Here is a 25,971-nt window from a genome sequence, read left to right as displayed (position 1 = left end):
GCCTGTGCAGCAGTTAAAGGTTACTTATTAAAAACAAGGGCTCTGTACTTACAGCAGCTTGAGGGTTACTTTTCAACCAGAGTGGAAGCAGCTCATCCTCTGAACCACAGAGCAGGCTGTACTTTGTTCTTGAAAGTTGGAAGTAAACACAATCTAACCCAGCACACAATCCTTTGAGAGAAGCAGCCCACGGAGGTTTTTTGCTTCCCCCAAAGACTACAGACTGCAGATGCAAAGAGAAAGGGTTGAAGTGAAGGTGGCTCACTCCTTAGCAACCACTTGAAGGGAGACAGGGTGGTGATGACCTGAATAGCAGCTCTTAAAAGCAGCAGCAACAATCTGAGATGCAGGTTTCTTGCTTGGTTAAACTCAGTGCTCCTAAAGCCTCCTGTGTCCACTGACACATTCACTTAGAGTTACTTTCAAGAGGAGAAATGGAAGGGGCTTCATCCCATAACCACCTTTCAGAGCTTGACTGTAGGTTTTGACACCTTTATTAATTAGGAACAGAACTAAACCAGCAGGATTATCTTGATGGTGTTTTGAATTTAGAGGCTCTTTCACCTAACACCACGAAGTTGCTCCTCATCTCTTTAACTTCACAACTAAAAGCGCTGCAGAACACCCTCACCTCCCTCCCCAAGTCACAGCTTCTCTGCTGCCTCAGTACAAGAATTGACAAAGTGGGGCAGAAAGTGATCTCAGAGCACCTGTAAGCCCTCCAATCTGTGTCCCTGAGGCATATGAACCAAGATTCAAGTGCCTGCTTTGAAATGATGCACTGATGAAGCCACTGGAGAGCACTGGACTGTACAACTTGGCTCTTGAAACGAGTTACATCCAGTCCTTGATAACTCAGAGCAAACCACCTATTTTCAAGAGGAAAGCAGGTTGGAAAGAACCATCTTACAAAGAAGATGGTCAATCTCTAAGCCCTTGGCAATGACTGTGCACAAAACAAGCAAAAGGAGATGGCAGAGATTGGTAAAGCTTTCCACTCTTTTATTCTTCTCCTGGTCCAACACATCACCTGATGTCACGTTGAGAAAGCTTCAAGATCATGTCAGAACAGCCATGAATTCACTCTCTGGTATGTGCAAAACTCAAACCAATTTAGAGAGGGAGATAAAACTGTAAAGGTAAAAACAAACCTGAGGGGCAGGAGGAAGGGTTAAGATAGCTCTGAGTCCAAAGGACTGTAGTTTGGGTGTATTTGAAAGCATACTCCAAACTTTTCAAGCCAGCTACAGTCATCCTTTAACAGATAAAAAGGTTTCTTTGTCAAGGAGAACTAGAGGATCCTTCTGGTGAACACTTTTCTTTCTGCATCCCCAGTATGTTGCCATTTGCTGACAGGTTTGTTCACACAATGACTTTCTGGGTCTCCTCCACCTCTCGCTCTCATCCTGCCTTTGACAGCAGTTTGACATGGAAGTGGTGTCTGTTCAAAAGGAGTTTGAGCTCAGAGACAAGGGAGAAACACGTTAAAAGTCTATAAATAGTACACTGGATGTGTTAGGGACCTACTTCCAGGCTATGTTACAAACAAACTCTGGTGTCCACGCCACCATCCCGAGTCACCAGTGTCAAAGCAGTGACAGCCAGGCTCCAGGAAGAGGAGGCACCTTCTCCATGACTTTGAAAAGCCTGGATTTCCCCTCCCAAGCAAGTTTCCTTGGTTAAGGAAGATCCAAGATCAGCTGCTTGGTCTGCAAACAACCCAAATGGTACAGAAATGATATTCACAAAGAGCCCTTTGGGGTGGGGGAAGAGAACAAAGGAAAGGAAGACACATTTCTTATATGATCTGTGCCACAGAACCTGGCTTTTACACATCTGGATGAAACATTTTAGAGCATCTTTTGCTGTGGTATTCTCTACCTAGACAGAGAAATGCTGACTCCAGACAGACAAGGTGACAGAATCCAGTCCCATCCCTAGCCAGGTACTCCTGGGTGGTCACATGTCACCGTGGCCTCAGGGAAGTTCTTGGAAAGAAACCCATTTTGAAACCAGTGTTCATAGCTGATCTTGGGTCTGTTTTGGAGATGGAGCTGTTGTTACAACCACAGTGGAAACTGCTTTAGTAGAGGCAGATGCTGTTCCCTGCTGGAGATGGGAGGCTGGTACTGTTTGAATCCGTACCTGTTGGAAAGAAAAGGAACACCACCTCATGTCCAGGACAACCTGGAGATAGGTTGCACTCAGAGCACATTCTGAAGCAAAGGAGGGCAAATCACCTGCTTCTGCTGCCAACAGAAAACTCAGTTATATGAACAAAACCAAGCACCAAAAAGCATCAAGGACAGAATCTGCCACAAGATCACTCCTGTTCACGTGGGATGGTGTCAGCCTCAGAGAGGAAGACCTCAAAAGGGATCTGAATGAAAACCTGCATGTCAGCTGCTCTCATAAGTTTTCAGAAGAAGGATCCATTGCAGGCTTCCCTTCTGCACACTTGTTCCTAGCAGCTCTCAATGCAGGTTTACTCTTTGGAATGACAGAACACTGATGTTTCCAGACAGAAGCCACGTGACTTCTTCAAGAAGGGCTGATCTGCAGGAGCTGAAGCACACAAAGCACTACAAGTGCATAGAAACAATCCTCCTAGCAGCTGGGAACATTTCCTGATGGCTATTTTTTGGGGGGGTTATATTCTAGTGCTTCAGCAACATTTACAACTTGTATCTGGATGGAGGGAAGGTAAAGGGGATGATGCACTGCTTTGTGAAGGCACCACAGCCAAGCCATGTGCCTGTTACTGTCTGTGTAACCTCACTTACCAAGTGCAAAGTCCTCATGGGGATGGCAAACCCTAAAAATAAAGCACTGCTCTGATTCTAGGTGCCCTTACCTGTGTGGCTTGGCCTTGCTGCTGCAGCTGCTGTAGTTGCTGTGCAGTTAGAAAACTCACTGGCTTGTTCCCAGCGATCAGTTTTGTCCCTGCTGGCATCGTAGTCAGGATGATATTTCTACCCAATCCACTGATGCTAAGGAAAGAGAATTGCTGAAAGGTTAACAACCAGCACAGCAGGTGAAGTCTTTCAGCCTCACCAACTGTTCAGCTGCTGGCAGAGTCAAGTTCCTTATGTCATGTAGTGATTTGAAGGAGCAGAGGGGTTTTTAACCCCCCTCCTCACCTCACCAAACTGGTAAATAAACAAAGGACAAAGTGAATGTCAACACTGATCAATTATGACAGAGAATGACTTCAGCACACAAGTTCCAACCTTCTCATTGTGGACCCAGCACACCACTGAGTGAGTCTGAACACTCCTCAAGGAATACAGAAAACAACCAAGCCCTGAAACATTATCTGAGGGAGACACTACCAGAATCCAGGGAAGAATAAACAGAAAGCCTTAAATGTCTGAATGCCAGAGGAACTCACACTGAGGCAGTTAACACCTCCCTAGTTTAAGGGAGAGATGGCCTCAAATGACAGGTATTTTTAGGTGTCAATTCTTGCTCAAGCACACAGAACTAATCTAATAGCTGGTTTCAAGGCAAAGAATTCATTTGCTACAAGCTTCACCCCAGGGCATCCAAACTTTATCCTTATTGCCAGACATCACATTCATTTTTCTACTATTAAGGGACTGCAAGTCTATTCCACCCTCTGCCTGCTTCCCCAGGAACCTGCTCAACAAAGACCTGCCTCAGCCTATTGCTAAAGCAAAACCACCAGATGCAAAGTACTCACTTGGCTCCAAGGTTGCCCTTGATGATGGGGGCAGTCACCACACTCTTGCCTTTCACTGGCTGGCTGATCACTGACAGGGGCACTGTTATTCGTGCTGGTAGCTTACCCTAGAGAAGTTGAAGAGCACATGAGGAGCCTTGGAGAGTTCAGCAGAGGAACTGCTTGACAACATGCAATTACTGCCCAGCTTGCTTCTTTTAGGAGTCCTGGGAGTAGAAACTACCAGCAGCTCTGCTGATGAAATCTGTGTTGTGTTTCAGACTCATCAAAACTCACCTCCATCTCATTTACTTGACAGCTGCCTGAGCCCTGAAAACCACCTTCTCTGGGAAGGATCATTGTATCCATCCATGACTTGTATCCTTAGAAAGCAGCTGTAATGCCAATCAGCTGATGCAACTGTCATGACACAGTTTACAAGCACCTTCAGCTTTGGGCACGAAAAGTGCATCAAAGAGGGAAAGTTAATACAAGGAAAAAGCACTTCTACTTCTGACACCATTCCAAGAGGAATTACTCCAGAGGTGTGGGGGCAAAATGCTGAGCTGCACAAGGTAAGACTTTAGGCAATCTTCACTTAGGAGAGGAGGTGAGAGGTGTCTGCCTCTTGTCTGGTCATTTGGCATCTGGCTACAATTCCAAACCCACAAAATTACTTGCAGCCCCCCATCCTACAGTACTTAAGAGAAGTTTTCAGACATAAAACAGTACAGTTCAGCCTTCCCCCTTCCTCACCCTCCTCCACCAAAGGCTTAGCACTACTCACTGCCTGGGATGTCGATACCACCGTGGTGCTGACGGGCACCTGGCGCACAGCGGCGCCTCCTGCGCCGATAGTGATGGGAGTCCCAGCAGCTCCCGAGGCCACAGCAACTGCTTTTGACACCGTGGCACTCATGGTTGGTAAAGAGACAGCTGAGGTATGGACTGTGCTGACTGCTGAGGATGAAGGTGCTTGCTTTGTGTGAGTAGCTACTGTGATAGTCTGCCCAGTTTTGGGTGGCATCACCCCGAGGCCCTGCACGATTCTTATGGTAGCAGCCGGTTTGGCTTCAGTGGATGCCACCGTGGTGACAGCTTTGCTCTTCTGATCTGCCACAGTCATGCCCAGAGCAGGCATCAGTCTGAAAGCAGAGCTTGTTGGCTCTGCACTCTTTAAGTCAGGAGTCACTTTAACCATTGTGCTTCCAGCTGGGCTGGAAGAAGCAGAAGTGGCCGAGCTACTCTTGGCTGGAGAATCAGTCGACTGGACAGGATTGGATGTCACGTGCAAAGTGGCAGAGATGCCTTTCCCACCAGCACTGCTTCCTGCAGCTGCTGTGAAGAGGTCCTGAGTCAGTTTGACAGTAGTGACTTGAGATTTGGCCAGGGTGGCCATCATATCTGGGGTGATCCTCAGCACGGTCTGTCCCTTGGCGTCTGTGGTGATAGAGGACGGGGGCAGGCGCAGCACATCCTTCCCCTGGATCCGAAAATTGGTGGCTGTCAGTGGGATGCCACTTCCAGGCTGGGTCTTTACACCAAGTTGTCCTGTAATAGCCACCTGGAAAGAGATCAGAGGAAAGGATGGTATTAAACCAGGCCACAGGCCAAGGAAAACCTCCCAACACGATGTCTGCTCCTGTCAGAGCTGACACTGGCACTCAGCACACTACTGAAGTAGTTTTGGTTGCACTCCCAAAGCCACACAACGTTAAGAAATGCTGTGGCTTGTATTTTGAACAAGAAGAATGGAAAGGAGATCCACATCTGAAGATGGTTAACCTTGGACTAACATACCTGCATGTGAAAATGGGGCTCAAATACACCAAAACCTGCAACCACCCAAACCTGTGAGGTCACAACTCTACAGCGTGATGGCTCCCTGCAGTTTTCACTGTCCCTTCACATTTGTTGCACCAAAAGGGAAACATCAAGCTTGTGAGGCCCAGCTCCTTGTTAGGAAAAAAGGAAATGGGCTCAAGTTGCCCCAGGGGAGGTTGAGGTTGGAGCTGAGGCAGAACTGCTTCCCTGAGAGGGGTGTCAGCCCTGTGCCAGGCTGCCCAGGGAGCTGGGGCAGTGCCCAGCCCTGGAGGGATCCCAAAGCCGTGGGGCTGAGGTGCTGAGGCCGTGGGGTGGTGCTGGGCTGGGCAGGGTGAGGGGAGAGCTGGGACTCTACAAGCTTAAGAGTCTTTTCCCATCATGATGATTCTGTTCTATTCTATTCTATCATTCTCCCTCTCTCACCTGCTTGATGATATTCTGGCCAGCAACGTTCTGGATGACAGTGGTAGAGGAGGTGCTTGGAGCAGAACTGCCTGGAGAGCTGGTGACTGGCTTCCCAGCAGCACTGGCTGCTGCAGACAGCCCTGTCACTGTGATGCCCGTCTGGCCTGTCACTGAGCCTCCTGCTCTCTGCACCTGCACGGGGCTGCTTTGAGTTTTTACTGGCAGAGTCATCACAGCCTACAGTAAAACACAGAAACAGCCTGTCAACAGACTAACACAACACTGAGGGGTTAATAACTCCTCTTTTTGGCTCATGGAAGTTCCACTGGAACAGCAGGAATAAGTCCTTTGGTGCTGAGGTGAGGGAGCCCTGGCCCAGGCTGCCCAGGGAGGGTGTGGAGGCTCCTTCTCAGGAGGTTTCCAACCCCACCTGGACACGTTCCTGTGCCCCCTGAGTCAGGGAAACCTGCTGTAGCAGGGGCTTGGGGCTGGATGAGCTCTGCAGGGCCCTTCCCACCCCTCCCCTAATTTGTGACAGTGCATGTTCCAAGTGAACAAGCAATCCCTGACACTAGAAGTCAGACAAGAAGCCAGAGCTGCTCCTCCCTTTCCCTGCAGCCAAACCCACCTGCGGGAGCACTTTGGTTTGCGTGGCTGTGGCTGGAATGCGGATCTGAGGCACGGAGGCAGGCTGCTGCTGCTGGGTCACCGCAGGGGCTGGCGCAGGAGGAGGAGCAGAAGCAGCGGGGAGGCCCGAGGGGGCGCTGACCACGCGGACCTGCGGCAGCCCAGAGGCGGGGGGATGGCCCAGCACTCGGGAAGGGGCGGGCTGGGGAGCTGCCGGCCCCGGAGAGCTCTGCGAAGTGGAGAGCAACGTCCCGAGCTGCGGCATGGTGGGGGACGATACCAGCAGAACGCTGCGGGAAACAAAGCCCAGAGGGTCAGCAGGGATGTAGGAAATGAGTGAGAAGGAAACAGTAAGGCTCACAGGTGAGGGGTGAGAGGGAAGTACCTTGGGCTGGGTTTTGCTGGCTCGGATCCAGCACTAGACACACTCTTGCTAACCACAGACACGGGTGGGGGTGAGATAGGCGTTGCTGGCAGTGCTGGTGCAGTGGGTGTCACGGGAGTGACAGGAGTTGGTGGCATGCTGGAGTCACTAAGGCTCAGCTGGCTGGGCTCTGATGTGCTGCTGGGCAGTGCTTTCACAGAACTCTCCTTGCTGCTTGACTTCTGCAAAGAAACCACATCAAGCATGAAGGTCTTCACAAGAACTGGCTTGGGCTGCTGCACTTTGGAGAGGGGAGTGAGCACCTGAAGCTGAGTTCTGCAGAAGCCTGACCTCACCAACACTTGTAAGGACCTAAAGGGTGGGTGTCAAGAGGATGGAGTGACTTTTTTTCTCTAGTGTCCAGCAACAGGACAATGGACATAAGCTGGAACACAGAAAGCTCTACTTGAACACAAGGAGAAACTTCTTTACTGTAAGGCTGATGAAGCCCTGGCCCAGGCTGCCCAGGGAGGGTGTGGAGGCTCCTTCTCTGGAGGTTTCCAAACCCACCTGGACATGTTCCTGTGCCCCCTGATGGAGGATAACCTGCTTTAGCTCTGGAGGGCCCCTCCAACCCCCACCATCCTATGACTCTGTGATTCTGGATGATGCCCCAATGGTAAATCCTGAAATCACAGGCAACTGACTGACTTCAGTCTTCCTCATCTGCAGCCACAAGTGGGGTGGGGTGCTTGGCTGCTCCTGTTCTCAGGGAGAAGAGCACCTCAGCAGTGATGTTCATAACACACAGGTTTCCATCTGGGTTAATTTGCCAACAGCAAGCACTTCAGGTATCAGTAACAAAAAGCTATTCAAACCCTGACAGCTTCAGCACAGCAATGGGGAAGGCAGCAGATGGGTTCCATACACTCTGCTGGAGGTTAACCTCAAAAACAGACCTGAAAGACCATCCCTAAGATAGGGAGCACAAATTCTGGGTAAGACTAGATGCTGGGAGAAGCAAAAGCTCCCTCTTTCCCATCTTGTCCACTGGTGCTAGACTAACACTGACATTCCTATACATAATGAACTGCTAATGACATAGTCTTCTCATTAGCCACTCTGGGTGCAGAATTTATGGATGAAATTGAGCTCCTCTCTCCTTTCCAACCCCAAAAGCATCCACCCAAAGCAGTGCAAAGGAATGTACCATTTTAGCTGGAGGTTTTGGCTTCTGCTGAAGAGCTTTTTTGGCCTTTGCTGCAGCAGCTTGAGCTTGGTGAATCCGTTCTGCAGACAGAAATGAATAATTCAGAGCTCCAAGACGAGCAAAGGTGAGTTAAGAAAGGGGCCAATCAAGACCTGCAGGTTCAACTTGAGACAAGAAATCAAACACATGTAGTCATGTCATAATGCAAAGGAAAATATCAAGTGAACTTAGCCAAGAAAGGCTGAAACAAAGACACAGATGAAGTTGTGAATGTACACAGGATGCTGTTTGCCAAGCAAACCCTTCAAACTGCCACACAGCTCTGCAAGAGGCGATTTTGGTGCTGATGGGCCAACATCAGCTCACTAGAGGAAGAATTCCTGTTCATTTGCCAGCTAAAGGAGTTTGAGACATTTAGAAACACTTTCAGTTGTTAAGGTATGAGCAAAGCCAGTCTCTTACCAAACTCTTCCTCACTCCTGTCTCGGTGCAGGTAGATCCACAACTTACGTCCAATATCGTATTTCACACAGGGATCCTTCTCATAATGCAACCGGTCCAAAGCACCACTAACAACAGTATTAACCTGCAGGAACACAAGCCATGGAATCACAGAAGGGCCCTGGTTCAGTCAGCTAAAGGAGAAGAGAGGGCCAGACATGCCATCCAACTTACCTGAGCGCTTGTGACATCAGGAGCAAGGAACTGGGAATCCTTCAGCAGCTCACAGATTTCTGCACGAGTTCCTTCCCCGTTGGGGAGGCGAGCAGCAGCGTCACGAACTGCAACACAGTCAGAGCTTAAACCTCCAGGTGCAACTCAGCAGCTGTATTCCAACACTTCAGCAGGCACACTTTGCTCTCTTATCCCCAACTCTCACAGTGCTCACTAAAATCTGGCTCCTGGAATCCCTCAGAGATGAGCAGAGATTAGAGAATCATGGAATCGTTTGGGTTGGGAAAGAGCTTGAAGCTGCTGGAGTCCAACTGCTGACCTCACCCTGCCCAGCCCAGCACTACCCCCAGCCTCAGCACCTCAGCTCCATGGCTTTGGGATCCCTCCAGGGCTGGGCACTCCCCCAGCTCCCTGGGCAGCCTGGCACAGGGCTGACACCCCTCTCAGGGAAACAGTTCTGCCTCAGCTCCAGCCTCAACCTCCCCTGGCGCAACTGGAGCCCATTTCCTCTTGTTCTGTCATTCATTACATGGGAGCAGAGCCCAAACCCCATCTCACTGCAACCTGTCAGGGAGCTGCAGAGAGTGCTCCTGTCTCCCCTCAGCCTCCTCTTCTCCAGGCTCAACACCCCCATTCCCTCAGCCCCTCCCCAGCCCCTTGTGCTCCAGCCCCTTCCCCAGCTCAGTGCCCGGCTCTGGCCACGCTGCAGCCCCTCAGTGTCCCTGTGGCAGTGAGTGAGGGGCCCAGCACTGACACAGCCCTGGAGCTGCAGCCTCCCCAGGGCCCAGCACAGGGGACAATCACTTCCCTATAAGGATCTATCACTTCCTATTGTAAAGATCCATTTTCAAGTCCATCAACTGTGCTAGGAGTGATGAACTTGAGGAACAGCACTGAATGACTCTGCAATGCCCCAACTCCACAACAGTGCACTCAAACCACCCTCTGTTTTTCCCCTTATCAGTGCCTCAGCTTCAGCCAGCACCAGGGACTCTCCTCTCTGTTTCCATTTCCCCTCAGATGACAGCAACACACAGATGTCTCCTTCCCTCATCTTTCCTGCTCCCTGCATTTCATCACAGGATTGATTTCTGCTTCATTTATCTCAGTCCACCCTGTCCACTTTTCCCCTGTATGTCGACTCCCCAAGACACCACCTGAGGGGTCAGAAGAGCTTTCTTCTTCCTCTAACCATACTGCTTTTGCCCATGAGCTTACCCAGGGATAAGATGGTGACATATGCTGGTCTGTCTGAGCGCAGCAGGGAATGCTCCCGGGCTTTGTTCAAGGAGGTTTCCTTGTCAAACACCCCTTTCACGGGGCCCACGACCGACTCGAAGCCGTGCATGCGGAAAGTGAAAGCCTTGTGGGGCTGGCTGTAACGGTACCGTTCCTGCAGTTGCAAACAAACAGGGCTGAACTGAGGAGGAAACATCCAGTGCAAAGCCTTCAAAGCTTGTGCTATGCCTAGGAGTTATCACCCCTCAGAGAGAAGTTGTTTCTCAATCAAATACTGCAGTATAAACTTGGTTTGGATCAAGACATTCCCCAAGGGCTTTGAGCAGAATATAAAGCATCACCTAAAAGGGTGAAGGTACAATACATGAGGTCATGTGAAGAGCTGCACAGACCACACAGGTGCTAAAGACACAACTGATAGCCCCTTCACTCCAGCTACAATGAGCCCTTTCTCCCTCTCTTTCCAAAATGTAACCTGGATATTCTACCAAACACACAGCACACACCCCCAGGGAGAAGAGCTGTCACTCTGTGTTTGTCCTACAGTACACACTTGCATCTACTACAGACAAGGTAACTAAGCGTGTGGGTGCATTTACTGCCACTCATCTTCTCCTTGGACTCATCCAGGCCCCAAAAATAAAGAGACAAGTCATCCTCATATGCTGGAGGATGGCAAAGGAGATTGAAAGGCTGGCACTGCCAATTCCAACCCCTTTTGAAGTAAGCAGCTAGGCTGTATCATTAGCAGGTTTTATGGCATCTACTTCAAGGCAGAAGAAACATCCTAATCATTTACATTAATCAAGTTTGTGTCCAGTATAAAGCTGTCATCCCAAAGTCTCTTGGTTGAGTGGCCAGCTGCTTCAAGAAGTGCACTGAACTCTCACCTGCTCCTGAAACACCCGTTTCTCCTCTCCAGTGCTAGGCCGGACTACATAGTCAGTCCTTCTGAAACAAAGGTCACCATCAGTTCTGAGCAACAAGCAGCCCACAACAGTCCCAAAGAACAAAGCCTTAGTCACTTAATCCTTCCTGCAGATTCTTCTGATAGACTCTGAAAGCATTTGATAACATAAAGTCCTGCAGAGATCTTCAGATAAGCTCTGCTCATGACCTGAAGGCTCGAGGGCCAAAGCTTCAGCATGCACTGCAAAGGCTGTCAAGGATACTTACACTCTAGGAACTGGTGTTGTGGCATCTGAGCAGTCTTCATTTTCCTATAAAACAAAACCAGTTTGATATCAAAGTTAGCTATAACTCAGTTCACCTTTTGTCCTGCTAGAGGGGGAATTTTTCTGACTCACTTTGAAAAAAGTCTGGTCTTTGGTCTCCAACCAGAGCTGAAACAGTGCTGCCAATTCCTTCTCGTGATCTTGGCAAGAACCTAGTCCAAGAAATCAGGAAAAATAGGAAGCAAAAGTCCTTTACTTGCTATGAAGCTGGTTGCTTGTATTTTCCAGTCATCTCCTACTCCCTTCCCCCCTCTGTGTATCACAAGGCATCTTCCATACCTCACATGGGCCCCAATTTCAATACTTGAACACATGCAGGCTTAGGAAAGTGCTAAAGCCAAGTTATCCTCCTGTGTTGGTACCAAGAAGAGTGCTTCAGCTCTTGGCATGTCTGAGACAACCCCCTTGCAGATAGTTCCCACTCTCACCAGTAAGCTCAGCCACTGAGTCAACGAGAGAAACACATGCCTACATAACCTCCACCAGAAACTGAACAAGGGCCAAGAGAAGTAGCTGCCTGACTCCAAATCTCTGCCAGTTTGACCTCCACAAACATCATCACTAGAGTTAAGAACAGAAAACCCTGCCTAGTGTCTAAGTGAATGAACAGAAACCACGAGACATCTGTAATTGAAGTCAGTATGAACCTGGGCACATTGACTGAGTTAACTTACAGTAGCAATAATTAATAACCACTCTGAAGAACTGGAAGGTGTGCTCTAAAAAGGGGAAAAATGAAGGTGTTCAGATAGATTTGAAGGGTGACATTAACATGGGCAGGTGAGCAACAGAAAGAACTACAGCCCAGTGAGCCCCTTGGCTCACTTATTCTCTGTCTGCTGCTGCTGTCTTGTGAAGACCCTGACTCCAAAGCACATCTTTTCTCAGCTAAAGGCCTGCTCAATGAATTCATAGCTCTGTTGGTCCCCTGTGGGCTGCAGCAAGCTGAGAAGTGAGGCTTTACTCTAGTAGAAGTCACAGAAGAGCACAAACTACTCACCAAGTAATTTCCACTGCTGAGTTTTTTCCTTGAATTCAACAAAAGGTGAGAAGCTGGAAGGAACATCTACAACAAGGGTGAGTGTCAGAGACAGCACACAATCATGCAGCCCCCAAAACCCTCCTGCTGCAATGCAAGCTGCTGAGTTGGACTCACACTGACAGATTAAAGCACTTGAAGCAGTTATGGAATAAATGTACAGTTGCCCCAAGGGAAGGTAAACATCTCAGAGTAACACTGCAAGCACAGGAACAGAACAGGGCAATGAGCCTCTCACCTACAAGCTGTCAGATGAGATCCTGTTTATGCTGCTGGGGAAGGAACTTGGGATTTCTAGTCTTCCCCACGTTATGGAGACCATGAAGCTGCAAAGGTCATTACACTGTCTCTCTCTTTAAAACTTCTGACTAAGCAAACAAGAACCACAGAGTAATTTAGTTTGGAAGCAATGCCTGAAGCTCAGCTAGTCCAAGCCCCAGGTCAAAGTTGGGTCAGCTTCATGTTTCCAGTGGAATGCTCAGGGCATCATCTAGTTTTATTATCTCCAAAGACAAGTACAAAGCCTTCACCCCAGGAAGAGGTTCATTTCTTCCTGCCTGACCTAAAGAGGAGAAACTGCCTGTCTAGAGGCAATGTCACACACATTTTTGCATCCTCTGGAATCAAGCTTGGTCTTATCTCCTCTGCACATGCAAAACAAGTCTACCACAATCAAGAAATGCATGTCAGAAAGCTCATAATACAAATGCTGTCAACCATACAATGACTTATTGTAGAGATGAATCAGAAGTTGATTGGAGCTCCAATATAAACCAACACTGATTAGAAGTGGATTACCAGCACCATTAGTATTTTTTAACAGTTATTCTTACCTCTGCTGTCACCTGTCAAGTACTGCAAGGCAGGTAAAACCAGTTCAGACCAGTTAGAGGCAAAGGAGAACCAGTTATTTAGTGCACTGGCAGGAGAAGATTGCCAATCCAGAACTTTATCTTCAAGCTAAAGGGAAAAAAAACCCCTTATATTATCTATTAAAGATTTTGCACTGTGATTGTTTCAATAAGGAAGAAAACCAAACCAGTTAAACATATCCAGAGACAAAGAAAGGGTTTAGATATATGTATAAAAAGGATTACCTGACTTTTTCTAGTAAACATAAGATGGCATTTCAGACACCAGACACTGAAAAGGGTGAAAAACTTCCCCACCATCTCTGCTCTTAATACACAGAATGTATCTAACCATCCTTTGAACAATGGGCATGGAAAGACTTCAGGGATCCCACTGACTAAATGCATGAAGCATGTTAAAAAGAGAAAGTGGTGTGTGCTCCAAGAGGCTTTCTTTCTTAATATCTACTCTACATCTGAATGTGATTTACAGCAGGACAACTGTGGAGGAGAATCACTATTCTATAGCTATAAACCCCTTGCCTTTTGTTTTGCTCTCTGTGAAGATTTCAAGGTAAGGAAGTGGCTCCTTACCACTGAAAGAGTAGCAGGTCCTTCCAGAAACAGTATCTCCAAAAGAAGGAAAAAGAAGCTGGAAGAGATCTCATTGATTCCAAGGCATGGCTTCATATCTTCGAGAGGCCTTCAAATGAAGAGAGAACACAAGCAGATTGAGTTCCCTGAACTTCACCTTCAGGTACAAGGACTGAACATCACACGTTTCACACATCCCAAGCAGCACAAAATCAAAGCCTGCAGAGGTCCCCAAAGAATCTGAGCAGCAACATCTGTGCTCTCTCTCTTTCCATCCATGCAAAGGCATTCAGGGCTCCTTTGAAGCACTTACTCCTCTTTGACAGATGACAGAGGGAGGGGGGAATGATCCCGGGACATGGCTGGGATTCCATCTGTGTTGCTGAGAGAGTCAGTCAAATCTTCCACTTCGGATTTAATCATCTTCAGCCTTTTTTTCTTCTTATCTTCTTTCTCCTTCACCTTTTTCTTGAGGGTTGCAAGGTCGAATAAGGCTTTAGAGATGATAAAGGGTAAGAAGGAGGATGAGAAGAAGCTGCATTTCATTGGGAATCATGAACTAACTCAATATTTAACACATATTCAGGTGTGTGGGTAGTGTGCACTTATTCGCCACCAGTTCACTCTGCCCTCCCAGCCACTCTCATGAATCTTTCTCTCTTCCTCCTCAACACACTCCACTTTAACAGAAAACCTCTGGTTTTTAACCCAGTGTATAAGAAATTAGAAAGGCAAAGGCAACTTCTCAGAGCAGAGACAGAAATTGTCACCAATTAGCTGGAAACACCTTCAGTAGAAACTGAAGCTGCATACAAGCAATCACAACTCACAGTTCCAGAGTGGTTAGAGAGGGAAGAGTGAAAGGACACACCAGCCTTCACCTTCACAGGACATCTTCACCTTCTTTTCATAACCCCAGGACACCCTCTATCCACACAACACACAAGCACTGTGGCCAAGCCTCTCACCTGCTAAGGAACCCTTCCTGCCAGCATTTACTCGAGTCATAATGTCCTCAAGAGTCAGGTCTGTTGTCACCAGGTCAGGGTGGTCCTACAGGGGACAATGGGATAGAAAAGTGAGAAAGGATGAAGTGTTAAGAGAATGACAAGGGTATAAAAGATAAGCCAAAATGACCCAAATGTATCCAGGATCAGCTTATAAAGTTATTGACTTATTTTTGGCTAACACTGAAATCCAAAGCTTTGTCTCTCCAAAAACACCATCACTACAATTACAACCCCCTTCTAAACAGAGAAGCAGAGGAGGAGTCAGGTATATAGGTTGGCAATTGAACACAGGTTATGAGCAGCAAGCACTCTGTCACCCAGAAGCAGCCTGAACTTCACAGCTAACAGTTTAGGAGACAGAGAAAATGTAGCCCTGCACCCCCTGGATTTCTTCACATCTTACAGGTTGACGTTTTCTCTTCTCATGGTGCTTCCTCAACATCATCTTCAGGTCACTCTCCCCAAGTTCTATCTTGTCTGCAGTGAAAAAAAGACATGAAAGATGATCTGCACAGTCTTCCATTATTGACTTTACAGACCTCTTCCAATGCCACTGTCTATCCATCCCCAATCTGCACATTTCAGTAACTACATTTTCCTTATTAGAGTTTCACTCTTTTAATCAACCAATACTTTCTTCCTTGGGTCACCAGATTTTGTTGCTGAAGCAAGGATGGGAGAGAAAAGAAGTGAGAACTGCCTGCATCACATGGATGGTTTGCAGACTTGATGACAGAGACCTAAGGGAGGATTCCCTCAGCACATACACCAAAATATTTGGTGTCACACAAACTGCACACTCTTGTCTTCAAATACTAGCATTCCAAGGGGAAAAAAACCCAAAACAGATCAACTGGAAGAAGACTCAAGGGTTCTGGAGACTGCAAACATGAAGCATTACAAGATTTATCATCAAACAACAGATTTTCAAGCTGTACTGACCCCTAGTTTGCTTCTCACCTGCTGTTTTCATGTCTGAGGTTGACAATGTGGGAATCACCCTCAGGGGAATTGGTGGACTGGCACAACGTGCTGGAGAACTTGAAGGCCAGGAGTTTAGATCTAGAATAAGCAGAGAAGTAAGTTTCCTCTACACCTAGTACCTAGATGTATATAATTCCTCTCTCCTGTGTTTACTAGACCACAGCCAAAAAACCTGGAGTCCAGCTGCCATTCTTTTATCAAAGACACCATCCCCACAGCAAAAAAATCACCTTCCTCCATCCACACCTCAAGTCTTTACTTCAGTCCCAGGGCATTACCTTCTTCATCAGAAGACACAGTAGTGTCTCCACACTCTTCTTTCACTTCCCTCAGGATCTTCAAGTAGCGCCGGTGTGTCCGTCTGTCCCGTTCTTCCGTGTCATAGGTAGGTGTGAAGTGCTTTCTCCTCAGGGCCATGTCAGGGCCTCCTTTCCTAGCTAAATCCAGCAAGTACTGGAAAAGGAGATACATGGGACATTGGTTATCTCAGCTACCACTCATAAGCTGGAAGAGATAAGCTCAATTCATATCCTTTCAGCAAGCCTGGTGTGATAAGCACCTCTGTTCTTTATCAGGTAACTCTTTACAAAGTATTCAGCATCTGCCACGTACAAGGTTTTAAAAGCAGCCCTTTGGACCACCATCTGAAGGGGGAAAAGGGAAGGCAAATGACTGCACCTTCATCTGCACACACAGTAATACCTCCCTGTGATCTTTTGTGGGCTGTTGAGAAGAACTTAACCATTGGTCTGAGATCCACTTGTGTTGTTCCCATGCCAAATACAGCCACCTCCATCAGGGGGCACCGAAACACGTCCAGGCTGGTTTGGAAACCTCCCGAGAAGGAGGCTCCACACTCTCCCTGGGCAGCCTGGGCCAGGGCTCCCTCACCTCAGCACCAAAGGACTTTCTCCTTGTGTTTAAGAGGAGCTTTTTGTGCTCCAGCTGATGTCCATCACCCCTATAGCTGGATGCTATAGAAAGAAGCATCATTCTATCCTCCTCACACCCATCCTTTAGGTACTTAGAAGTGTTGAGGAGGTTCCCCCTCAATCTTCTCTTCTCTAGGCTGAACACCACAACAGACACCAAGCCATTTTGCAACGAAGACACCCCATTCCCCCCAGAAACAAGAGAGCAGTGCCACTCACATTGCGGGAGGCGAGGATCTGCTTGAGGAGCCGGTAGAAATACTGCTGCTGAGAGCTCAGGTACCGCTTGTACTGCGACTTAAAACACAGCTGCCTGTACTTCACAACCTCAGGATTAAAGTGGCCATCTGTAACCAGCAGGTAAGAAAAAAACCCACCCCACACATGAGTTTTTTGTCAGGTGGTTAAGTTGAAAACACACTGAAGTGTATGTGAACACTCACTGACCCCGGAAGAGTTTCTGAGCGATGTGCAGCGGGTTTCCGAAGCGGAAGCTTTCGCCGCTGAACAGAGCTGAGATGACTTTGTTCTGATGCTCTCTGTTGTTTTCAGGGAAGTGAGGCAGGAATTTTTTTAGGTGCTCTCGTTGAGCATCTGTCAGCACCTCCTGCCACGTGGACAAGCTGACCACTTCGAAGAAGATCTCAGGCTAAGGAAAGCAACAAAAAGCAAGAGTGAAGAAAATGCACCTGAGGGCTTTGATGGTTTTCTACCCCCTGAAGGTTTTCTGTGGTTAAGTGACATAAGACAGTGTCTCACTGAATGCTGACAGCAATTAGAGCATAGAGAGGACAGGTGAGGGAATTTATGACACTACTAGCAGCAGGATCATCAACTCAAAACTTGTACTAAGCAACAAAAGGCAATTTTAAAGTGAGAGTGACATCTAAGACAAGAACACAACAGAGTGGTTTCAAAAGATGTCTCGTGGAGATTAATCAAACCCCTTTCTGACATCTTTTCCAGGACAATCAGAAGCCTTTTCCCTCTTTTCAGCTTGCTCTGTAAGCCCCAGGAAAAGAGTTAAAGATATTGCTTCTCAAAGCTCTGCAAAGGTAAAGGATCTCCACGCTACTCACGTCCTCCAGGAGGTCCTCGGGCAGGCTGACTCTGGTGGCACCCAGCATACAGTCCTCCATGATGCGTGTGCCATCCCCACACGGTCCCAGCTCCAGGGGGTCGGTGAGCATGTGATCCAGAGAGTCCATCCTTCACCTGAACCACAGCAGCAAGACCCTCAGCCACCCGAACCATCAAACCCAGGGGACATGCCCAGGCGAGGAATGACCAAGAAGCCACACTTGATGAAGCAGTTGCTTAAACACAAGCCACAGAATCGGGATGTGAGATGTGTAAGGGGTTACTGTGTTCATTTACTTCTCAGTCCTGCCAACAGAGGAATGATTTTCCAGACAGAGGACATGATTTTCCTGGATAAGCAATGAAGGACAGGTGGCCCATTTCAGCTCATGTCCCACTTGCAGAAGCTGCTATTGGTAGAGCTAAATACCCTGAAAACGCTACACCCGCCTCCTAAAAGGGGTTTTATTGCACAAAACCGAAGGGCAGGGCTCGTCTGGGGCTGAATGTGCAGCCGTGGCCGAGGCAGGAGCCCTGCTCCCCTCAAGCACAAGCGTGCGGCTCTACGCGGGAGGAGATCGCACCAACCACGCGGGATATATTAACAAGGGAAAAAGTAATAGCAAACACTTAAAGCCGGTAAGAGATCAGAGGAGGGGGAGAGGAATAAAAGCGCGTTTCATACCCGTTACGCTGTCCCTGAGCGTGACACCGCGGTGAAGCCACCCCAGAGCTCTCCGGCCTGGCCGCCTCACAGCGCCGCGGCCGCTCCCTCAGGGCGCTCCGCAGCCCCACACCCGCCCCGCCTCGGCGCTGAGCGACCCGGGGCCAGCGGCCACAGGCGCGGGGGCTGGCGCTGGGGTGAGGGGCTGGAGCCCCCCGGCAGCCCCGCGGCGGAAGGAAGGCGGAAGGAAGGCGGCGAGCGGCGGCTCCTCCTCCGGGCGGCTCCTCCTCCGGGCGGCCGCGCCTGCGCAGCGCCCTCAGCACAGGGCGGGAGCCGCCATGGCGCCGTTGGGCCCCTCAGCGCAGAGCCCTTTGTAACCCGTCAGCAGCGCAGCCCCGCGCCCTCCCCCGCGGCGGCACGGCCTGGATTGTAGTGCTTTTTTGTAAAAAAAGAAAAGATTTATTAATTTCGAGTTGTTTTTTACACAGCTGCGAGGTTGCACAAGACTCTGAACACAGTAACAGTTACCGAATGTACAACGAACATACACAGTTAAATAAGAGAAAAGGGCAGAGCCGAACAGCTCGAGCAGTCCACCAGGTGCAAATTCAGGGAAGGGGTTGGGTTTAGTTTTTCTTCTGCCAGGAAAGTGGGAAATCAAACCCCAAATGGCTACAAGGAGCAGTGTTAGGCCTTGGAACCTGCACTTGTGCCTATCTTCAAGGAAAACGTGGCCCTTGCAGGGAACAGAGTCAAGATCCTGTGGGACATTACCTAAGAGACAGATCTTTGGGTTGCTCTGGTTTAAAAGATAATAAATCCTATACCTTCTGCACTGCAGAAAAAAAACCCCAAAACCCCAAACCCATGCAAAATGTTGTCTTGTTCTGGCATCTCTGCCATTTGTGCAATCACTCTAATTCCTTTCTTACGAAGGAAAATACATTTCTAGGGATGTTGCTTCTGGAACAAGGCATTTATTTAATCTTGGTACAGATTAAAGGGTAGACACTGAGATGGGAGATTTGAGTTCAAAGAGGCTGCTTTAGAATTGGTTTCTGGAACACCTTTCAGGTTTAAATAACAGGTACAAATTGTCCTCATTCTGTGATCCTTTTGAACAAAGGAGAATAGAGCCAAATGTTTTTTAAACCCCACATCTCATCGCTAAGGGGATCAAGGCTGATGTTATCTATAAAGACTATAGACCTTCTTGGACTTGAAAATTGCTCCTTTAGGGCAGTACCCACCTGGAATCTCATATTTCCCTACTACTTAGGCCATATTTGGCTTGTTATTAAGTCATCTGTCAGCTGGAAGAAAACCAAATCAAAAGTCTCCCATGTCCCACACAAACATCACCACAACACCCTATGTTGTGGTTTCAGAAGCCTTCAACAGCACAACTTCAAAATGAATTGGTGGGACCTGCAGTTGCATGGCTCCCAAATGTACTGAATTTAAAGACACTCCTCGCTGTACTTGACTGAATGTGAGCTCTGGTCCTCATGAACTTTACCAGTCTCATTACAGTGAGAAAAAAAAATCAACTTTTCAGCAAGTCACTTCAAAGCTACCCTCTAATCAGTTTCAAGCTGGCCAGTGTTCTCAATCTGATGTATTTCACTATGCATGGTCGATGTTTCCATGCCATATTAAACAGATATGTTCATTACCAAAGCAATACCTGCTACAAGGCTTTGCCTGCAGGACTTCCTCTTGTCCAGCCTGAGTGTGAAGTTCTCTTGTATCTAAGAGCTTTAACTGCATAAATCCTGATGCCAGAACTTGTAAACATCTGTAGTGCTTGCTTACATGGGTAATCTTCATCTAAATCTGTGTCAGGACTTATGCAAAGAGTCCCAACGTTCACACTCAGCGCAGCACAAGAGAAAACAATGCAAAAGAAACCCCCCACAACCCCTCTCTCAGTTCTTCAGTCTCAAGGGCCACAAAGACACAGCGTCCTCCTTTGCCTCTGACAAAATGAATGTATCCTCTTGTGCACAGACATTCTGGGGTGAGTTTTTCAGACAGTAAATAGAGATTTAGACATACACAGTGTATCCCATCAGGAGTCAAATGGAGTCGTAGGTATATTGTTGCAAATACTAGAAACTGACCAACAAGACCTGTGAAGGAGAATTATGTAAGGAAAAAAAAACCCCTTAAACAAACTGCCTGAAGAGAAATCTCCTTCCCTTTCTCCTGGTCCCTAAACATAACATGAATCCTGTACATAGACCAGGTCTACCAAAAGCAGGCAACCCTCACAGATAGCTATGTCCCATAAATAGTGGTCCACTAGCACGTTTCTTGTACATTCCCTGAGTCCAGGGCTGGTCATTTTATGGACCTGTCCAAAGGAATTACACTGCCTTGTTAACAAAGGATTGGGAAAAACAAACCAGGAGTAACCAACTCTCCATCCAAGGGGAAAAACGTGTCCACTTTGAGGTGGTGACAGAGATGACGACCCTGTGCCTTCACAGAGGTGTGCTCCTGTACCCTTATTTTTCTCCTGGCACAGTTACCTTTAGGCCACAGCAGGAGCTGCTATGCAGGCTAAGCTGAGCCTTTTGGTTGGGTTGGGTTTTTTTTCAGTTTACAGGCAAAATGGCAATTTTCCCTGCAAATAAAGGAGGGGAAAAAAGAGACAAGGGTGGCTCCACACTACCCTTACATGCTACTACGGATTCAGTCAGTTTGTTCCACACAACGTGGGTTTTAAGACTACATTTTTTCTTCCTTCTTTCTGGAACTGCTGGGTTAAATAGTGCAGGGGAGACAGTGTGTAAACAGTTCTTGAGGGTTGGAAAAAATAATAACTTAATGGATTACTTCAGCACATCTTCACAGCTTGTTTCTAGCCATCCCTGCACATTTACACAAGGAGCCACTACATTGCTGCTGCTGCTCTTTGTTCTTTGTTCACCAGGCAGTCTGCTTGCATTAACTTGGTAGATTTCCCTTTCACCTTGGCTGCTGAAATGAAGACACAGGCAGCAGTTTTGCCATGGTCTGGCAATCTGTGTGATGTTGCCCCGTTTAACAGCTCCTATGAAAAAAACCAAACCACGTGCAACATAATCTGCCAGTTGGCCTTCAGTTAGGCAAGCTTTTTTCCCCCCATAGAATTAAAAGTTCTTTACTGGAGACATTTTCATAAAGGAAAAATAAGGGTCACCAGACATGCCAAAAATAAAGTCCAGAGCAAGCAGAAGTTTTGCTTCTCCTCTTGTCCTCTTTTTTTCCTGTTAAAAGCTGCATAAAATAGCATCCCAGAAGGACTCTGAGGGTACTTCATGGTCACTGGACACTTAAACCCTCTTAAAGCATGAAGAAGAGCTCCAAGATTTTAGTTGAAGTGAGCATGTACTTTAAACCACACTGAGCTCCAGGATACCCACACATCTGGGCTTTTGAGGGACAAGTACAAGCAAAGTGACACCACGAGGCTTCTTCATTCGTGTTCTGCTGAGAAAGTTCTTGGTTTAGTGATGTGCACCTCGCTGCCACCGTTCCCGTTGGTGGTTGTAGTGATTATGTACTGGGTGGTTTGCTGCTGAGTGCTTGCTTGTGATTCCAAGGGATCTGTGGGAGCTGGTGGTTGGGAAACACCGACCTGTACCTCAGTGGAGAGTGAAGAGTTTTGTTTGACATCCAGATCGGGCTGACCTTCAGATATCACATAGTGTGTCTGCATGGGGATATAAAACAAGCAATTACTGGCTCTAAGTTTCATGGTGCTGTGCTGGAAGATATTGCAGTGTGGGCAAGGAACTTAGAAAATGAAACACAACTGAATTTTAATGTATTTGAGAGCAACATAACCCCTCTCCTTTGGTACACCAGGCTATATTTGGTTAACTTATGCATAAACTAAACAACCCATCACTACAAATTAAAATAGCAACTATTCTGAATGTTTTCCTCTATGTCCCACAACAGCAGCAACTCTTCTTATTTTGTAACACTGCAGGGAACAGGAAACTATCAAAGTGGATCCAGAAACTGTTCTGAAGTTTGGTTTAACAGATACATCTCAGTCAAATATTTTTAATCAACGCCACTAAGTCTCACCTTCTCCTGCCAATGTGACTGGGTGAACACTTTAAACTTGAGTCAGACATACACAGGCCAGACAGCATGGGCCCTGTAAATGGCTTGATGCAGAGCACCATTTGTGTTGGTCATATAAAGGAATATGATGGTGTTACAGAAAAAAAGTGAGGTAAGATTGATCTTTCCCTTGAAGCTTGGGATTATTTATTGCCTTTCAAAACCTAAAGTTGACAGTATTACTAAGTTTGATCAGTAGCACTTTTCTTCTTAGTTTCTGACACACTCATATTTCTGCATTGGGTTTTTTTGCCTACAGATTCTGCTCAGCATGGAACTGTTACAGAAAGCCAGTGCCCTTTCAGACTATGCAGCCTGGATCTCCTTAGGTACACCATTCTTCTCTACTCTCTGTGCCCCACTCGTCATTCTGGCATTCCTTTACCCTTCAGACTGACTTGATACATGATTTTGGATGGGAAATAAAAAGGCCATGATTGTTTTAATTACCTGAGTAACTGCTTTCACTTGCCCTGTGTTGACAGTGGTGACTGGTGTACCTACAGCGGTCTCTGTGATCACGTACTGGCCTTGGGGAATGGTCATCATCTGAATCTCAGATGCTAAAAGAAAGGCAAGTTGGATAATCAACATCAGTCAAAAAGAAAGTCAAAGATCACCTCGAGAGAGAATGTCTTTTGTCAGTAAGATTTAAACCTTGAAATGGTGGCTGTTGAATAGAAACTGAGTGCAAAGCCTTGGGAAACTCTACAGGCCTCAACAGAATGATGCCATCTAATACCAGCTGGTAATTCATGCCCAGACAACACATGGATTCTTGCTGAACTGCAAGCTCCTTGGAATAAAGGAGCCCAGTTCACTGCCCAAGCCATGTATCAGATCATTGTGGACCTGCAGCAGAAGCAGCTAGTATAACCATTTCCATTTGTCTGACACTGTTTAATATTCCTAGAGCTCTAAGAAGATAATCACAAAGCTTAATGAGCTCTCAAAATACTATACTGGAGAAATGAGGCACAGAGTCCTGCACACAAGGCAGAGCACTAGTGAGAGCTCCTGCTGACACTTACGATAGCTCCGAAATGAGTTCCATGTGCTGGGCAGATACGTGTGCTGGACTGAAGATCCTTGCTGCTGCTGGAGGCCTTGGTTTGGTGTTGATGTAGTTGTCTGCATCTGTGAGGGGCTGAGTTCCTGCTGAGATGGTTGTGAGGAGGGACTCAAAGGCTGAGCTCCAACCTAGAAAGAGGATGTAAGTCTCCATAGCGTGCTAAGGATTGCACACCTCTGTAGTTACACTCATCTTAAGGGAAAACATGGTGGGAGGGGTGGGGCCTAGAGCACACTGAGCACAAGAACTGCAAAGGTCTACTCCCTCTCCTCCACCTTGCTTCACTCCATGGTTAACAAGCAGAGATATTGCTTGCCAAAGGTTACATAGTGCGTCTGTGGCACAGGAGTGAGATTAGAGGCTAAATACTACCCAACAGCATGAAGAGCTGAACTTCAAATCACAGAGTCATAGAATGGTGAGGGCTGGAAGGGAGCTCCTCCAGTCTAACTCCCAGCTACAGTAGGTCCCCCTTGAGCAGGGGGCACAGGAATGTATCCAGGTGGGTTTGGAAGCCTCCAGAGAAGGAATTTCCACATCCTACCTGGGCAGCCAAAAGTTTTCCTTGTGTTGCAGTGGAACTTTTTGTGTTCCAGCTTGCGCCCATCACCCTTTGTCCTGTCACTGGCCACCACACAAAAACACTGGCCCCATCCTCTCAACACCCACCCTGTAGGTATTTATCAGAGGAATGCCACTTTACATATCTCCATTAGCTAACTTCATTTAAGCTGTAAATTGGTCTGTTCCCAGACATTTCTCTCTGGTTTGTGGAAGAGAAGAGTGAGTACCTGTGAGGATGACTGAGCTGCTGGCGAGGGCTCTGTGACCTGGATGTGCTGCACCTGGATAGCGTGCTGGGTGTATGTCTGGGGGTCATGGAGCTGCCCCACGTCCACTGTGGAGTGCTGGGACTGGTGAGGTGAGGTAGCCTGGAAAAAATCCAAATCAAAGCAGAGGTGTACACTTCAGTCTTTGCAGAAGCAGCTACCTAAAGCTCTCCTGTGACACCAGGTCTGTAACAATAGGTATAAGCCTTAACGAGGCCTTGCAGCGCTCCTGGGTCAAACCTGCATTTAACCTTTTTGCACTGCTGGGAGATAAAAGCAACACACTTAACAGATGTTATGGCACTGAGAGGGTTACACTGGAGTGATGTCAATGGAAAGGACTTGCCTAAGGTCACACAAGCTGGCTGTGGCAGTGGCTGGACTCAAATCTGACTCTGCTTTTCAAACCCTTCTGTTGTAAGGATCTTTCCATCCTTGAGATCTGCATATCCAGATGTAGTTTGATGTAGCTCGGTGTCAGATAAGTGCTCAGAGTCTGTCTCTGTGAGCTACACCTGTTAACCACTGGAGTCATTTAATTACAGATCTCATCATGAAATTAATGTTAGTTGCAGGAATCAATGTCCATGCTCCTGGATCATTAGAAAAGCCACAGTCTATTAACAGGGGCCACTTTTTTATTAACCACATTCATAACTTCATTTGTAACAAGGGAGAAAAGAAAACACTGAGTTTGATTCCAATACAAACGTAGGGTGGTTTCAGCTTCACCCAGTGGATAACAGATTTGAAGGCTGCAGGGTTTTGTTCCAGCTGCCCAAGTGATTTACCTCAGCTCAGTTACTCTAGTAACACTGTTTTTATTGTTAGGGGGCTGCTACACATCACAGAGAATGAATATTCTAATAGATGACATGAAGAGAAAAAGCAAGTGCTTTCTGTACTTCCAAATTTGAGCTCTGGTTTACTGAGAAGTACAAATTAGTCTTCAACTGCAAAAATGGGTCACCCACTGACCCACTTTTCCAGTTGCTGGAAAACCTTCCTCGAGCAGAATTGAGGTGCCCAGATGGATAGAATGAAATTAGGACTGCCTTGATGTGTCTCCAAGAAGCTGACCAAGACTGGCAGGATTATTTATGCCCAGTAAATGATGCTTAAAATGAGAACTCTATCATTTACCAATTTATCTGTAAAAAACAGTCTGTACTACTTCTTGTAACTATTCCTTCACAAACTTCTGAGCACTACCAGCCCCAACAAAGCACAGGATTGATACAGAGTGGAGGTCAAAAACACATTGAATCCCCCCAAAAGTTACTCACCTGGGCCACTTGGACAACCTGCAGCTGTATGTGCTGAGGCTGCTGCAAGCCAGTTGTGGATTGAGACACAGGGATGTACTGGATTCGCTGGTAATCCCCCTGGGGAGTTCGATAGTCTGTTGTGAGGGTCTGGGATATCTCTGTCATTGCCTGTGTCAGTAAGTCTGTTGTCTGAGCAGGGAGAGAGAGAGAGATACAGACCATCACCATATATCATCTACTGGGCTGAATACTTTTGCAGGGCTG

At 47.4% G+C, this 25,971-nt stretch overlaps 2 protein-coding genes across 11 annotated transcripts in view; both read right to left on the bottom strand.

The window, feature by feature from the left end:
* Positions 1 to 979: 979 nt before the first annotated feature.
* NFRKB (nuclear factor related to kappaB binding protein) lies at positions 980 to 18,812 on the bottom strand. 4 transcript variants are annotated; one of them, XM_062014084.1, is made up of 26 exons: positions 18,437 to 18,812; positions 17,751 to 18,057; positions 17,119 to 17,320; positions 16,891 to 17,018; positions 16,018 to 16,192; positions 15,716 to 15,817; positions 15,159 to 15,232; positions 14,714 to 14,798; positions 14,059 to 14,239; positions 13,746 to 13,854; positions 13,134 to 13,260; positions 12,262 to 12,327; positions 11,334 to 11,413; positions 11,203 to 11,246; positions 10,917 to 10,977; positions 10,006 to 10,180; positions 8,788 to 8,894; positions 8,575 to 8,698; positions 8,113 to 8,192; positions 6,924 to 7,144; positions 6,540 to 6,828; positions 5,930 to 6,148; positions 4,470 to 5,246; positions 3,704 to 3,810; positions 2,855 to 2,990; positions 980 to 2,145 (listed from the first exon to the last, which is right to left on the bottom strand). In XM_062014084.1, the coding sequence occupies exons 2-26, from the start codon at positions 17,877 to 17,879 to the stop codon at positions 2,020 to 2,022; spliced, it is 3,924 nt and encodes a 1,307-aa protein (XP_061870068.1). In that variant the 5' UTR covers positions 17,880 to 18,057; positions 18,437 to 18,812; the 3' UTR covers positions 980 to 2,019. The 4 variants fall into 4 exon arrangements, with proteins under 4 accessions (XP_061870068.1, XP_061870071.1, XP_061870070.1 ...); XM_062014087.1 differs by having other exon boundaries at positions 10,917 to 10,974; XM_062014086.1 differs by having other exon boundaries at positions 17,751 to 17,987.
* Positions 18,813 to 18,851: 39 nt separating this feature from the next.
* Positions 18,852 to 25,971, bottom strand: part of PRDM10 (PR/SET domain 10) — a 44,267-nt gene continuing 37,147 nt past the window's right edge. For all 7 annotated transcript variants that reach the window (XM_062014089.1, XM_062014088.1, XM_062014095.1 and 4 more), the window contains 5 exons: positions 25,726 to 25,896; positions 24,401 to 24,541; positions 23,569 to 23,737; positions 22,988 to 23,100; positions 18,852 to 22,115 (listed from right to left, as the gene is read on the bottom strand). In XM_062014089.1, coding sequence (XP_061870073.1) covers positions 21,879 to 22,115; positions 22,988 to 23,100; positions 23,569 to 23,737; positions 24,401 to 24,541; positions 25,726 to 25,896 — 831 coding nt within the window. In that variant the 3' untranslated portion in view covers positions 18,852 to 21,878. The remainder of the gene's footprint in view (positions 22,116 to 22,987; positions 23,101 to 23,568; positions 23,738 to 24,400; positions 24,542 to 25,725; positions 25,897 to 25,971) is intronic.

The sequence above is a fragment of the Colius striatus genome, chromosome 23 (assembly GCF_028858725.1).
Source record: "Colius striatus isolate bColStr4 chromosome 23, bColStr4.1.hap1, whole genome shotgun sequence".
Classification (NCBI taxonomy): Eukaryota; Metazoa; Chordata; class Aves; order Coliiformes; family Coliidae; genus Colius; species Colius striatus.
The sequence above is the reverse complement of the archived record's forward strand: the minus strand, read 5'-3'. Positions and strand labels throughout refer to the sequence as shown.

Bases quoted from the DNA above. Each gene is read 5' to 3' on its own strand.
- NFRKB (XM_062014084.1), bottom strand. From the start codon at position 17,879: ATGGACTCTCTGGATCACATGCTCACCGACCCCCTGGAGCTGGGACCG. The intron at 13,261-13,745 runs GTAAGGAGCCAC...TTTTCCCTTTAG, and splicing joins GACCTGCTACTCTTTCAGTG to CTTGAAGATAAAGTTCTGGA. The intron at 3,811-4,469 runs GTGAGTAGTGCT...CAACTTCTCTAG, and splicing joins TGGTATCGACATCCCAGGCA to GGTAAGCTACCAGCACGAAT.